The 15,656-nt window shown below is 37.3% G+C and overlaps 1 protein-coding gene across 1 annotated transcript; it reads right to left on the bottom strand.

The window, feature by feature from the left end:
- Nucleotides 1-1,090: 1,090 nt before the first annotated feature.
- LOC124452246 (nucleolar protein 4-like) lies at nt 1,091-15,469 on the bottom strand. Its single transcript, XM_047002829.1, has 11 exons — nt 15,117-15,469; nt 14,192-14,350; nt 10,619-10,765; nt 8,805-9,021; nt 8,639-8,653; nt 6,651-7,019; nt 5,565-5,728; nt 4,310-4,666; nt 3,332-3,376; nt 2,349-2,598; nt 1,091-1,769 (listed from the first exon to the last, which is right to left on the bottom strand). The coding sequence occupies exons 1-11, from the start codon at nt 15,396-15,398 to the stop codon at nt 1,585-1,587; spliced, it is 2,190 nt and encodes a 729-aa protein (XP_046858785.1). The 5' UTR covers nt 15,399-15,469; the 3' UTR covers nt 1,091-1,584.
- Nucleotides 15,470-15,656: the final 187 nt, after the last annotated feature.

The following is a 15,656-nucleotide window of genomic DNA, read 5'->3' as shown; positions in this document are numbered from 1 at the left end:
AATTACTTTGCTTAGTGCTTAACTTCTCGAAAATACGCTTTCTAACTCACTGTTGTGAAATTTTAATTTCAATTTATGAAAATAAAACTCTAATAATTAGACTGTGAACACCACGGCATGATTCAAAGTGTCGGAGATATTCAACGTATGAAAAGATCCAACATCATTATTGTATTTACTCCTGATTTACTCAAACCATCCAACGAAGGACGGTAGATTGGCGATTTTCCTGACCCCCCCCCCAAAAAAAAAACCCCGCCCGAGTGATACCCACCAGATATCATTGAATAGCAATAATAATAAAAGTTTTTCTTTGGGATATTAATCACTTAAGGAGACTTTATTCAAGTTTACATAGTCTTGGCCTCAATACGGGAGCTTAAAGACTAAGTACTTTCTCTAAAATAAGACTTTTCCCAATAACAGACGACGTCTGCATACAGCACATCGCCCAAGGCGTCTTGGTAAAGTCAATTCTTTCAGGCTGCCTTTCAAGGTATTAGAGACAGCCCCCAATAAAAATAGGAAGTATTGTTTTTTGATTTTCCGTAATTACAGTGCTCGATGCGTTAGAGCAGAGCGTAGATATTGTTAGGAAAAAGAATATTCACAACACTACGATTTCATCCCGACAAGCCTGTTTTCGACGACCCGACAAGCCTCTTCAGGCTTGTCGGGTCGGGGATGAAATTATAGTTTTGTGAATTTTCTTCTTCCTAACAATAATTTATATAATATGTAAACACAATTACGTTGATTACACAATTTATCTCATTACAAACCACATGCATCAATCTATCTTTTAGAGTATTTAGCACTTGGCAGCAGAGAAAACCGAGACAACGTTCAACGAGATATCCCACACGTCAGAAGTAGATTAGGAAAATAGGATGTCACAAAATTGGATGTTTTAAGAGAGGTATTAGCATGAAATGTATCACTTTCACGCATACCAACAGCGATGTGTGAACCAGGCGTTATCACTCACTTTGACATGCGGAAAAAATTTTTCTTCCTCATGGAATATTCTCGATCGTTATTTCGTTATTATAAAAGAACGGCTTTTACAATTTCACACAAACACACTCAATTTTACAATGCAAATATACTTATTTATTAAATAAATTAAATGTCACATGTGCTCTGGTGTCGCTTACTATTATTATATCACGTGTCTCTATCGTGCGATCACGTGTTTCCAACGCGTAATTGGAAGGAAACACGACTTATACAAAACATATAAAGATAAAAAATTACTATTCCATTCATAGTTACTTGATTGTCAAATCTAATTTGCTGTTTAAAACGACAAGCGTGATTATATGACGACGCAAATACCATCCAGTGATAACAAAATTAAAAATCTAGGAGTTTCACTCGAGGCTAACTACATCGCCTTTAATTAACTGAAATCTTTTCAAAACAATGTGCTTTGCGAATTGAAAAATTTTCCGTGAACACGTGAACATCATGAGCCAGAAAAAATGGCCATTATAAGAATAAATAACATTTCCATTTTGCTCGTAGTCTTCATGAGCAAACAAGAAACGAAAGCGTCCGAATGGCGCACGAAAGTTTACGAGTTTAGTGCACGGCCTTTTGGGACGATAACATGGATGCCGGGAGTAAGGCCTCAAGTTCGTCCGCTGATCGGTATAAAAATGCAGCGGACTCACGATAACCATTGATCAGTTGACGTATAGCGGTAACGTCAGTCGTGTTGAGCTTAAACTCCGCCCCAACTCGCGCCCGAGCGGCAGCCAAAGATTCTACAAAATAATGTTTTAAACATAGTATTGAATACATCGTTAAAGTTCATTTGCACGCGCATTTACACGATACGCATTTCCGTTTCAATACGGTTTGTAAAAAGAATGCGCAGTACGAAACAAAGAGTCTTAAGCCTGTTTTACACTAGACACGTATCGTAATGTATTGTAGCAAAACGGAGCATGGCGCATGCGTGCTTGTGCCTATTGACCATCAAATTCATAAGCACGCATGCGCAATGTTACGTTTTGCTACGATACGTTACGATACGTGGCTAGTGGAAAACAGGCTTAATTGACTGCACCTCGAGAAAATATTCACAAGCAAATACAGCATTCTTAAGTGCTTGCATGCACACATTGACAGCAAATCACAAGATGTTCATGAAATAGACAAGTAAAGCGTGCTATAGGACAAACCTGGCTAAACAGCCTATTTTGCATCAGAGATTGGAGAAAACGTGTGATCACAAGCATCGCATTCAGAATCGGAAAATTAATTAATCGCCGCGGCGCTAAAGCGAGCATTTACGGTAAAGTGTGTTTTCAAGTGCGCAGGAAAGATGTGCGTTCACTAACCTGGTCCAACAGCAGCGAGAGGCAGTGTTACGGAAGATACTGCAAATGATTTTGCTGATGATAAAGATGCATTCGACAAGGTGCTTGATGATACAGCATTTTGTGATGGTGCAGGCGAGGGTGTACGACCATTACCGACGGAAACTTGATGCTTGTTTACTGGTGAAGGAACAGGCGGAGCATAGAGAGTGCGCATGTCTCCATGGTCACCAAGACTTGCCTCGTTTGCACATGCAGATGCTAAAATATTCTAGAAAAAAAGTATTGTTTATGTGAAAAATAACTTTACAAGTGAGAGATGAAGAGGAAACATGGTTTTTAACTAAGCTCAGTAACCCTTTGCAAATTATAGGTCATCGGCACAATATGTAGGCCGAAGTACATTCCAATCATGCTTATGGTAAAAACCCACCAAATGAGGAAGAATTATTCATTATTTGAGAAATAAAAACGTTTTAGTCTTTGCCCTGGTTTACGTATGCAAACCGATGAGACCTTAGGAGAACTTGAAGGCAGATCAGTGCAAGCCCGAGACCAAAGGTCGAGGCCAGAAAAATCTAAACAAATGTTAATTTTCCTCTAACACGTATTCATGATTGCCTTGCAAAGTCTCTTACATTGATTGAAATGATTGAGCTCGTACGTAGCTCAGCTATAGACCAATCAGCGCACGCTTTGTATTGTTGTTATTCTATAATCTTTAACGACGACAAAAATATACTTCAACTACACGGGTAATGATTGTATATCCTCCTCATATACATGACTCGTTATCATAACGAAACATTAGTCACATAAAATAACGGTAAATTCGTAAACAGTAAGTCCTAGTGTCATTCAAATAGACAAAATATTATTTTAGAGCAGAAAGATGGATGTAATTTCAATTTGAAACCTCGCGCAAAAAAATTTAAGAAATGACTGAGAGTCGGTTTTGATCCAAACTGACTAAAGTTGCTAATAAATTCACCATAAAAACTTACATTCACTTCTTGCATTTGTGCTGACGACATTGAAGGAACAGAATTCTAAAAGAAACGATTATTTTTCAAATAAGTAGAAAATTTGTGGATGTCACGAAACGAGAAAATTTAAGAATTTTTATAAAATAGAAAATTTATGGACGTCTCAAACGAGAAGCTTTATAAAAGAGGTATAAGCGTGTGTTTGGCAATGTTAACGACTTCAAAGCAAAGTCATATTTCCTCCTTAATTCATTCAAAGCCAAAGAGATTGGAGTTAGAGACATTACATAGTTGTTTCAAGCTTGACAAGTCCCACCCCACCCCACCCCTCCACGGAGGGCTTTAAGGTTTCCATGGAACTTATAGAGAGGGGATTTACAAGTTTGACAAGTCCCCCACCCCCCTCCACGGAGGGCTTTAAGGTTTCCATGGAACTTATAGAGAGGGGATTTACAAGCTTGACAAGTCCCACCCCCCTCCACGGAGGGCTTTAAGGTTTCCATGGAACTTATAGAGAGAGGGAATTTCCATTCATAGTATTAGAAACGTTGAAAATGGAGGGGAGGGGGAAGGGGGAGGTCATTGAAAAGAGGGGTTATTTGGCAAGGCAGGGATGAACAAAATGACTACAACAAGGCTGCATAATATGGCAGACCCACCAAAGAAAATTCGGTTCAAAGTACAAAAGTTAGAATTCACAAAGAAAAACAAACTGGATTAACATTGAAAAAAACAGAAAGGGAAAAAGCTTTAGGTATATACAGGCAAATTGCCTGACAGCAGTCTCAGCAATCAGAAAGTCAGAAGCAGTTCTTAAGTCATTTCTCCAATTACTGCATTTAACAGCAGCGATTGATGCGTAAAATTCAAAAATTTGCTGAGAAAAATTTCCACGAGGCGTTTTTGGGCAAGAAAATATTTTCGCTGTCCTTGTGGTTCCAAAAGTAAGATTTATGCAGCCCTGAACTGAAGTCATTGGAAGAAGCAGACACTTACAATTTGATCAGCGGTTCTCCTCAACGGTTCATTGGGTTTTTTCATACGTCTACAAGATTTTAAATAAGTTCTGATTCTCTTTCTCGCACGATCATTGAACTCGGGGAACTGCCGCTGACAAGCACGAATGATGGCCAACACTTTGTCTTTTGGCTGTTTAGAAATAGGAACCAGTCTATCGAGGTTTTCGTCGACGAATAACCTCACAAACACATTAAAAGCTTTCAGTCGTTCAGGATTGACATTCTCCGGTACGGGTTTTTCTGGTTCACCTTCACCTTCATCGCCTTCGTCATCATCCTCCTCTTCGTCGTCTTTGTTATCTTTTCCTTGACGTCTACATGCTCGTCGCAGGCCCTGGTGTGGGAAGACACTTTTATGTTTATTGTTAAAGGTGCACGCAGGTTATAAATTTAGAGCGGTAAGGTGGGGAGGAGTTTGCGAGAAAAAAACTTCGGTCAGCTGGCTGTTTCCCAATAATAGCCAATCAGCGTTCAACGAACTGTTATATAGGGTTAAGTGCCAAAAATAGCTCACAATAACATTACACTTAGCTATTTTTGACTGTACAAATGAAGACTGTACTCTAGAACAGAAGCGTGTCCAGTCTGCATACTTTACTTTACTCCCGCTTTGTAAATCCTGTAAGCTTACCATTATTCATTTCTTTAGAAATCTATTTCCTCACGGTCAGTGAACACAAAAATATTCGCGGAAGTAATAGTTGAAGATCGTCCAGGTTAGTGGAGTCCTGAGAAGGACTGTTGGTATTGATGTAGGCTGACGTTTCGACAACCTTAGCGGTAGTCATCTTCAGAGTCAAGCGAGGAGTAAACGTTAGGTTAGCCATATTTGTTATCTGGTTCTTACGTCATTGTACAGTGTGTACAGGAAATGTGTGTGTCTTGGGTGTTCAAGGGGGACTTAATTCTAAGTCCAGCGGGAACAAGACCAAAGTCTTTGCAGCGGTGGACTCTACAAACCTGGACGATCTTCATCCACAAACATGTTACGATACTACCGGGTTCAAACCATTTACTTTAGTAATAGCTGGGTCAGCTACGCTATTGCTTTAGAAAATTAATTGGGGGAGGGGAGAGAGGGGGAGATGGTCCCCATCCCTAACCAACATCATTGGCTTACAACAATACGATAAACCCGTTGATCACATTCGAAACAAATAAATTATATACATAGTACATTGTCGCACACACCCAAGACTTTGAAACCAATTTCGAGTGAAACAATTAGCTACCTTTTTAACGGTGTCCACATTACCGACGTTGAAAGATGTATCTTCGTTCTTGTCCACGTCACTTGTGTTCTCAGATAAAGGACTGGGAACTGGTGACGAAGACGTGCTTCGTGTTCCATTGGATACTAGTGGAGGCGGACCTCTTCTTGTAACACTACCGTTTTCTAGGAAATCATTAGAGTAAGTTGTTATTTGTTAATGAAAGGTTACATGTAAACATAAAAGCAAAACAGGTCAGTAGCGTCGCCACGCGGGAATTTTGGTGTTAATATGTAAATATTTACATAACAAGACAAAACCTGTAGGCTGGCTACATTACTGACAGAGCAGCGCCATTTGCAAGATAGAATAACATGCCATTTTATTTTATCTGTGAATCCGAGCAATGAGTTTCATTGTATTTTTCTGATAAATTGTTTCCTCATCCCAACTTAAGTATAACAAGTTATCAATGTAAGTGACAAGAACATTCCAGACCATTTTATGGCAAAAAAAAATTTTAAAAATAATCATTCAAACAATGTAGGAAACACACTAAACCAGTGCTGTAGAAGTGGGGGGGGGGCTTGGGGAGGAGCCCCCTTCTACCTTTGAAATGGGTGATTTTAAAAAGGCACTATTGACAAAAATGTCAAGAGACCCCCCCTTCCCATCTGATAAATTTAGTTTTACAGCACTGACTAAAATATTTGTGGAAGGTAAAAGAATATATTGTTTAGCAAGCTCAAAGTGTCAATGACCTTGATGTACCTGTTTGGTGGTCAACTGAAGAATGGTGTACAGATTCAAATGATCTGAATGTTCTGACTCAATAAAGTTATTGTTTATAATATGCCAAACAATTTTCATTAGTCATTAAGATTGTAGTTTTTTGAATACATAATGAACTTGACCTCACCTTCCCTCTGGGCTAACCCTTAACAATAACAACAAATTATTGATGGCAAAAAAACCCATTGATTGAGACATTTAAATCGGGTGACAGATTGTGTGTAACAACATAACCAATTTCAAATGGAAACAACATTGGCTTCAAAAACCAACATTGAACATTTGTTTACAAAAAGTCAACAAATCAATTCCTACCAACAATACTTGCTCTTGATGGAAGTCTGAACTTATGACGTATCAAAAATTTCTCCACCCAACCACTGGATGCTTTAAAATCTGGACATTCATCCCGTACAAGGACAAGAGCCTGGGACTGAATAGATTCCCTTGTCACGGGCAAACCACTTTTGCTTCTTTCTAGCACCCATTCAAGGAGTTGTTTGTCAGTTTCTGGTGAATAACTAAGACGTCTGCCACCACCTCCACCTCTTCTTCCTCTCGTGAGAGTCTTTCCTATCAAACTGCTGCTGGTATTGTTCATTCTCTTCATCTGAGATGACTGTGAAAGATCTATATCTTGATTCATTTCCTCGGGCAAACAATCGCAATCTGATTTCACCATTTCTTACCTAGGATATAAATATTTCAAAATGGAAAAAAGCTTACAGACACGCTTGAAATCTTTAAAATGCCACTACTCAACTGAAAATATAACTGGATGGCTGCTCTTAAAGTGCCCCTCCAACAGAAAACTCTTTTATTTGTGATATCAAAACTAGTTGTAATGTCTAACATAACTAAGAAATAATTTTTCGATTTCATCATGTTGTCTTCTTAAATTCTGATGTCATCTGAGGTAGTTGGTAAACATATCTCGTATTGACGAATTCTTTGCATGACGTCACAAAAGTCATGCCATACTATTTGAACGATGAACAAGGCTCATTAAAAGGAACATGTTGCCAACTTTAAACAGCAATAACAATGGAACAATTTGACAAAGTTAAAAACTTTTTTCCACTGATACATTTGAAATTACACTTAAAATGTAATATCATAAATAAAATTTTTTTCTGAAGTGGGCACTTTAAGCAAAAATTCCCTGCTTGCATGAACATAGTCATATTTGGAGAAAAATTATAGTCAACAGTCTTAAGTAATGAACCACTTTAAGCAAAAATTCCTAAGCTTGCATGAACATAGTCATATTTGGAGAAAAATTATAGTCAACAGTCATAAGTAATGAACCACTTTAAGTAAAAATTCTGCTTGCATGAACATAGTCATATTTGGAGAAAAAATTATAGTCAACAGTCATAAGTAATGAACCACTTTAAGCAAAAATTCCTACGCTTGCATGAACATAGTCATATTTGGAGAAAAAATTATAGTCAACAGTCATAAGTAATGAACCACTTTAAGTAAAAATTCCTACGCTTGCATGAACATAGTCATATTTGGAGAAAAAATTATAGTCAACAGTCATAAGTAATGAACTTTAGCCATGCATGGAAGCTTGGGACAAGTTGAACGACTGCCTTAAAAATATTGTTCAAGTTCAATGATTCAACTACATAAGGATTGTGGTTTCTTGACTATAATGCCAAAATTTGCAATGAGCCTTTAAATCCATTGAATCAAATAATAACTCTCTAATGCTCGATGTAACTAATATGTCACAATCAGGAAGCCAAATTCTTAGTTTTTGAGAGTTGATCTAAAATAAAACAACATGCTATGCTGCATACGATGAATTTGGTAAATGTTGTGTCTCATTAGAAAGAGCAGATGCATTCAGTTACATAAATAAAGTATCAGGAGAGAGATATAAGAAAATTATACCAAAAGTTAACATACACTACGACTATAAACAATTGTACCTAGTCGTAAATACACTATGGTTGTTAAAAATTATACCAAAGCTAATTACACCATGGTTGTTGACAATTGTACCAAGTCATAAATTCACTATGGTTGTTAAAAATTATACCAAAGCTAATTACACCATGGTTGTTGACAATTGTACCTAGTCATAAATTCACTATGGTTGTTAAAAATTATACCAAAGCTAATTTACACTATGGTTGTTGACAATTGTACCTAGTCATAAATACACTACGGTTGTTAAAAATTGTACAAGGCTATCATAGGTCATAAAAAAAATTCTGAAGATGATTATCGCTAAGGTTGTTGAAAAGTCAGTCAACAAAAACAAAAACAGTCCTTCTCAGGACTATACTAACCTGGATGATGTATACCTACATATACAAAATGGATGTTGAAAATAGGACCAAAGCTAATATACAGTATGGTTGTTGAAAATAGTACCAAAGTTAATATATGCTATGGTTGTGTACAGTTATACCAAAAGCAATAAATGCAATGGTTAATGGTTAATTTTCTCCTTACCATTTGGAACATACTCCGGATCGCCACTACCATTTTCATGTTCACTACCTTCAGGACTTGTGTCAAATTTATCCAAAATATCCATGCTATTCTCGTGAATATAGTCATTGTCCAAGACTTTCTCTCTCTTTACTCTTTTTCGAGCAGGCTCCTCAGTCTTTTTTGCATCAAAATCTTTTTCGTTGCTTGATACAGAACCTTCTCCATCAGTGAGGTCCTTAAAGAGAAGCATAACTTGTAGAGGTATTGTGGTTTAAAAACAAAGGCTTCTCTTTACAATTACAGTCGACATCAATGTGCTATATTAAAGTATACATGATGTTTCTATGATTTCGAAATGTAAACACACATTGATGATATTCACTGGGGAAACCAGTGATATTCAAAGTTCAAACCAGCATGGTATGAATGACAAAAAACAACAACCAACTTCAATCAACCATTGATAAATTATTGTAGTTGGTTCTTATAAACCATAGCAAAATATCACTTCAGCTCCTGATTATTGAGGAAATATAAGTATTTGCAAGTGTGAAAGTTAAAAATGATCGTTTATAAATTCATTAATAATCATAAGTCTAGCAAACTGCCAACCTCATTATTCCACCCAATTCCAAATATATTACACGGAACAGTTGGACGCATTTTTAGAAATATAATACAGCGCACTGACTTTCATTCGTATTGAAAACGCAAAACATGGTCGTTAGACGGGATTAAAACGCTTATTACAAAAGGCAATAAATGCTTCCAGCACGCTGTCTTCAGTCTACGAAAACAATCAATGAACGCGCTATATAAAGAGGATGCTATTGTTCTATCACTCGGGTTCATCTGTCAAGGACAAAACGCATTTTAAAAGCAAAATATTTTTACTCCTTTTCGATAAAAACAAGAAAATACACGAAAATATTTATCCCCTTGCCTTATTCTCTACAAAACGAGAAAATATCACGCGAAACTAAGGCAAATTTCAGCACTGCAAGGCAGACATTCTCTTCAAAAATAACCGACACTGCCGATGGCATCATGAATACGACAGTTGGTCAAATGCTACAAGCAAAGTTTGTCGATTTATTTCGAAATAATTCTTCATTTGATCGACGATAAATAAATAAAGCTACCTTCGCTGTTTTTCGGCCCTTTGAATAAACGTGCTCCATCACAGACGCTGCCATAAGTTGTACCAATTTTGTGTCTATCGACAATTCAAAGAGGGTCAGTGGACAAGGCCAGACCGCACCCTCGACGAAAACAGTATTGCTTCGCTTTAAAAGGCGCAAAAAGCAACAAATGAAAACGTTTCTTAGAGAAGATACCCCTCTTTAATAAATGTGGACGTTAAGCAACAGCTCCTCGTCAGATTCAAGTCAAAATTACTTAAAATTCAACGAGGAAAAGCCCAACCGACGATCTGTCTTCCTTTTGTTGGTGCTAACGTCATCGACATATGATCACGTGAGCACCACACGGTCACCGGAAGTGGGAGAAACCATGGATAATGATGTCACATGATCATCTCCAAAACTTTGGACCAGCACTCGTTTTCAATAAAATATTCACAAAAACATTCCGAAAATGTATTTCTGCAAGAGCGCTTATAAATACACATTAAGTAGGAATAGAAAAAAATCAAAAAGCAGACTGAGCATTTGTTAATATAACACCTGGGTAAGGAGGGCCATCTACCTAACCCCACGCACACACCAACCTTAATTCCTCGAAATATCTCTGTAAATTATCGTATAAATCATCACCTAACATACATATAATATAAAATACAATTTCAAAAATGAAACATTGACTATACTAACCTCATTGTCACTGTCCACGTGGGTGGGAGGAACACCGTGTTTGATGAGGATAGAGTTGGAGGTCTGGATACGAAGTTTACAATGGTTACAGCTCATAAGATAGTAAGACACTGCCTCGCGCGGGAGAAACGAATACGTTTGAGCCACCTAAGCCAGAAAAAGTCCATAATATCGTCATGTTCGTAAAGGATTTTAATTTTTTTATGACGTCACGAAACCTTTCCGAATGTGAGCTTCCACTTTTAAAAGTTACGTGAGCTTCAACTTATGCTTCAGTATTGTACTCAATGCTTGTCAGCATCGACCGGGGGGAGGGATGGAGTGAACATAACCCCCGGCCAACCCTTACGGTCAAGATAACAGGAATATCAACAACGATTTATAGAAGAACAAATTTGACTATTCACCTTTGAAAGAAAACGCATTTTCCTACATAACGATACACTTTTCTCTGAGTTCTGTCTTAGTTCGTCTACATTTATTTTTCTCAGATATAAAAGAAAATACCCTTCAACAAGTAAAATCAAACATTTCACTTCAATATGCTTCAAAATGGAGTTCATCGAATTAAAAAACACTGACTTTCCTGGGCATACTTTATCTCTCTCATACATTACGTGGCGTAGTCAGCCTACAAGTTCTTCGTGCTGGGTAAATTTCTCTATGTTCACTAACTATGGAAACAATAGATTTCTAAAGAAAGCAAAATTGCTCTAATGATTTGAAATTATCACAACACGTCCAAACTTGCAGGCTAGCTATTTATGCCACTAATTTACATTACAAATGCATTCCTTTCTATATCAAAGATTTGAGTTTTATAGATTTTGACCGTTTTAAACAATTTTGGAAATGATTTCAGTCCTGGAGTATCGTTACATTTTTGTATATGTAGATTGTCCAGGTTAGTACAGTCCTGAGAAGGACTGTTGGTGTTGGTGTTGACTGACGCTTCGACAACCTAAGCGGTAGTCCAGAGCGAAGACAACATCTACAAACATGTAACACAATAGTGGGCTACGAGTCTACAGCATCGACTAAAGAGATGGATTTACTCTATTTTTCAAACTGGAAAATTACCATTCGAAAAGAACCCACTACTCAGGAAACATTAAGCAAACATGACGATTTGAAAATTCCGATCGGCGTTTGTTGTATGAATAAAAATAATTGCAAGCCATTCAAATGAAAACGTCTTTGTAAATTTTTAAATGTATTATGTAAATAAAAACCAAAATTAGCACGAAGCATTTAACAAGAGCCCCAAACCTGGCAAAACTAAAGACGTTTAATCGAATACAAATCGTTCACTGTTATGAACGAGTTTTCCCCACAGAAAGAGTGAAAAAATTTTCGACAAAAGCAAGTAAATTCACGATAAAGAGAAATTTGAATAATGCTTTTCAAATTTAAAGTGCAAAGTCAACGTGTACAAAGAGATATTTTAATGCTTCCACCCTTGGTTTCTTCGATTCTTCAACCGAAGTCCGCAGTGTTAGTTTGAATAGAACTATATCGCTCGAAACTTAAAAAAAAGCAAGAGCAATATAGCCATGTTTAATAACAACGCGTTATGAATATATGTGCATAAGTCCACATAAAAATTGTTCTCAAAGTTAATTCATACAATAGCCCTGATTAAAGATCTTCATGACTCTATGAATAAGGTTTCACTACTGATCGGTTATCTTTTCATACTAATTGACATCCTGATTAGAATTTAGGTCGCCCGATAGTCATATCAGGACAGAATTTTTTTAAGCCAACAAGTATTTCATCACGCTGACAAATCTCTTTATTTCATCATGATTATTGGCACAAATTACGAGAAAAAGACAAAAGCGTCAAGGGAGGTCTTCGGCGAAAAGCACACGAAGACATTAGCGATTATGGAATGCGTTTGAAGTATATTTAGACTAAGATATTTACTAAAGACAAAGCGGACAGGTCGAGTCGTTCAATATACCCTAATTATTAACAGTTATACTAACATTCTCGATGTTTTAATTATTCGTATTCTTTTAAAAGCAAGAAAAAAATTTTCATACCATTGAATAGAGACTTTACGGCCAATAACAAACAACAGACAAACTATTTATAAATCCACAATGATACGCCATGAAAAAAAACCGAATCACATATATTTCTACCGATATTGATATAAAGACTCTACGCAAACCATTTATAACCATAAAAGCAATTAAATGCTTTCATTTATGACTTTGTCGCACATTAAATGTTAAATTGAGATGTCGAGGGCATTTTAAACTCGAATGATACTCAAACAATTCTGATACTACAATTTAGTGGAGCAATTTAGAATCGATAAAAGTTACAATTAAGTTAGAAAAATGTAGTCGACGTTGATTAGAAAACTATACGGCTGTCTTATGTTAGTTGCATTGAAAATCATCTCGGCGAATCAACGTAAATAGAGACAGGACAAAGCATTGACCTTCGCCTATAAAATATTTAGAAAAGACAAAGAAAACTCCCCGGCAGGGTCTTGTTAAACTTTCATGACATTTTAAAAAAGCCATACACGAACAACTACAAAAATATACTCTATAAACACGCGAAGGATTACTCGCCTTATGCTACCTAAACGCTAAAACAACCAGGCAAACTCGAAAGTTCAAATTTTATGATAATTATGCAAATACAATCTCAAGAGATAAAACACACTGATATAAGTTCGATAGTCGAATAAACATGAATAAGACCAAAAAAGTGTTCATTTTTCGTTTGTACTAAAGAGCAAAGCCCACAGTTCTCAATAAAAATCAAAAGATCGGGAATATAACCTAATCTGTCAAATAACGTGACCGAAAATGAGCGCCAATTATTGCGTGCTGTTCGAAAGCGATATCATCGCTCCGGAAAATATATATTGCTTCTTGACATTTTAGTTTGGGATGGTCCGCGCTCGGATTTTGACCGTGTTGTTTCCGACCTATCACTCGAAAAAACTCCAAAAGTTGAATGGAAATATTGAATCCTCGTGATTGGCCTCCAAACGATAGCTATTTATGCAATGTTTTCAGTAAAAATACCAAATCATTGTTGCGTTTCGGTCTTTGTTCGAAAATATTGTCATAATTTCATACCAGGAACTTTCTGTTATTATCTAGAACAAACGCCTTCGTTATCCATTTCAAAATAAAAATCGCAACTAGGACGAAGATTCAAACTTTTCCTTAAGTGATAAAGGGACTTACAGCACATATCCCTTGTGAAAAGTGAATAATTTATGGTTTTAGTTATGCGAATTAGCGTCTCTTAATAGCAAAATAAACTGGGCTATTGTTTAAACGTACTCGATGTTGTAATAACAACACGCGAGCAAATAGAGCAGGACAAATACACCAGGACCGCAAAGGTAGTTTGACGATGCTCCCAGGCCACGGCAAAAAACGTTTTATCGCACGATAAAACTGACCCAAGTTAGAATTGCCGAGGAAAATGGGCATTTCAATATATCCGGAATATGAAAGCTACTCGATGTGACGTCCGACGCGTTGCAACAACAGAAAATAGGTCTGAAAACAGAAACGTTTCAAAACGACAACTTACTGCTTTGTAGGTTTTCTTTTGGCCGACATGAACTCCCCGGTCGGTGATATGTACACTGCGAATAATGCTGTAGAAATCTTCGACTACGGCTACTTGACGGAATTCGGTAACGCCAAAGGCTTGTTGGTTCCCGTTAGTATCAAATCCGGTCAAAGCATTCTATCCCGAAACAGAAACACATTCAGTTATAGAAAGCACAATAAATGTGGCTCACAAGTGGTTGACGAAGCAACGAAAAGATAGCGAATTTAGTGTAATTTAGTGTAATTGTGTTTAACCAATAACAACCTAGGTGAAAAGCAAATCTGCATAGTTTTCATTAACTTTGTAAATTGGAGTTGTCTTTCTAATATGTTGACAGGAGATTCAAGTGAATTAAATAACGTATTTGAAGTTTCGTGTCTTGGCGCTTCGCGTGATAATTGAAACAACTGCAACACTTAACAAGGCATTACTGACTTTATAAAGCTCGCTCGTTGTTTATCGTGAATGATAATTGCAAACGAAACATTCCACAATGATTTGTGCTTGAGCAATTACGTTGAAGATTTTTGTACAGAAGGATTTTGTAACCGTACATTACTTGTCACACGAATGAGATCAAATTTACGGTCGTAACCCCTGATGATGTGGGACGACTCTTCAACGTAGGGATATAGATCATTGGCGAAAGTGGTCGGAAGGCTACAAAAATTCACGTCCCAAATATTCACAGCATATAAATCCGGCCAAACAAAGTATAAAACAGTGTGCAATGCAAAACAGGAGTGAAGAAGAACCAAGCAACTACGTGGTCTTGATGTCATGCAAAATGAATGATAGGTACGTCTTAAGATATCCAACTCAGACTCGAGACGGAGCTCAGTTGATTGTGTTTGTTTTATGATTATGAGGATAAGCTGATGGGCTGTCAGTAAGATCATACCTGCCTTTTTACACCGTTTACCGGAACACACAGCGCGACGATGCTGGGATTGAGTTGGTGTCGTAAAATACGAAATGCCTTCGATTTCACCCAAAATCGAAACTTCGCGTCTGTCTCAACTTCCTCGCCCATGAGATATCGACATATTTTCGTGTATTTACTTCGTGTGATGGTCTTCGTACGACTGTGCTCGCCGTAATTCGAGTCGACCCATGCTTGATAGATATGACGAAAGGAAAGGTTCTCCGAAGGTTGTTGGAGCTCGCCACTTGCCAACTCCATAACTTCGCGACACTGTCAAAGTGACCTTAAGCTCGCGGATCGCAGAAGCGTGACTGTTTATGCATATCAATATTATCTCCACACTGGATGTCTCATGAATGTAAAGAGCTCGCACGGTCTATGGAGCGCACGGTGCGGTCCCTTATATTATTGGCTCGTGATTTAAAGGAGGCGAATATAGACCAATCAGGTTATCGTATTACAAGAACATGTCCCAAATAAGAACCGGGCCGCAAATATAGCAAAATGCTTCTTGTT

The sequence above is a fragment of the Xenia sp. Carnegie-2017 genome, unplaced genomic scaffold (assembly GCF_021976095.1).
Source record: "Xenia sp. Carnegie-2017 unplaced genomic scaffold, XeniaSp_v1 HiC_scaffold_24, whole genome shotgun sequence".
Taxonomy (NCBI): Eukaryota; Metazoa; Cnidaria; class Anthozoa; order Malacalcyonacea; family Xeniidae; genus Xenia; species Xenia sp. Carnegie-2017.
This window is presented reverse-complemented; position numbering and strand designations above follow the sequence as displayed.

Coding starts and splice junctions, on each gene's coding strand:
- LOC124452246 (XM_047002829.1), bottom strand. CDS start 15,398: ATGGAGTTGGCAAGTGGCGAGCTCCAACAACCTTCGGAGAACCTTTCC. Junction 3,377..4,309: donor GGAGAACCGCTGATCAAATT/GTAAGTGTCTGC, acceptor CGTTTCTTTTAG/AATTCTGTTCCTTCAATGTC. Junction 1,770..2,348: donor TCTCGCTGCTGTTGGACCAG/GTTAGTGAACGC, acceptor ATTATTTTGTAG/AATCTTTGGCTGCCGCTCGG.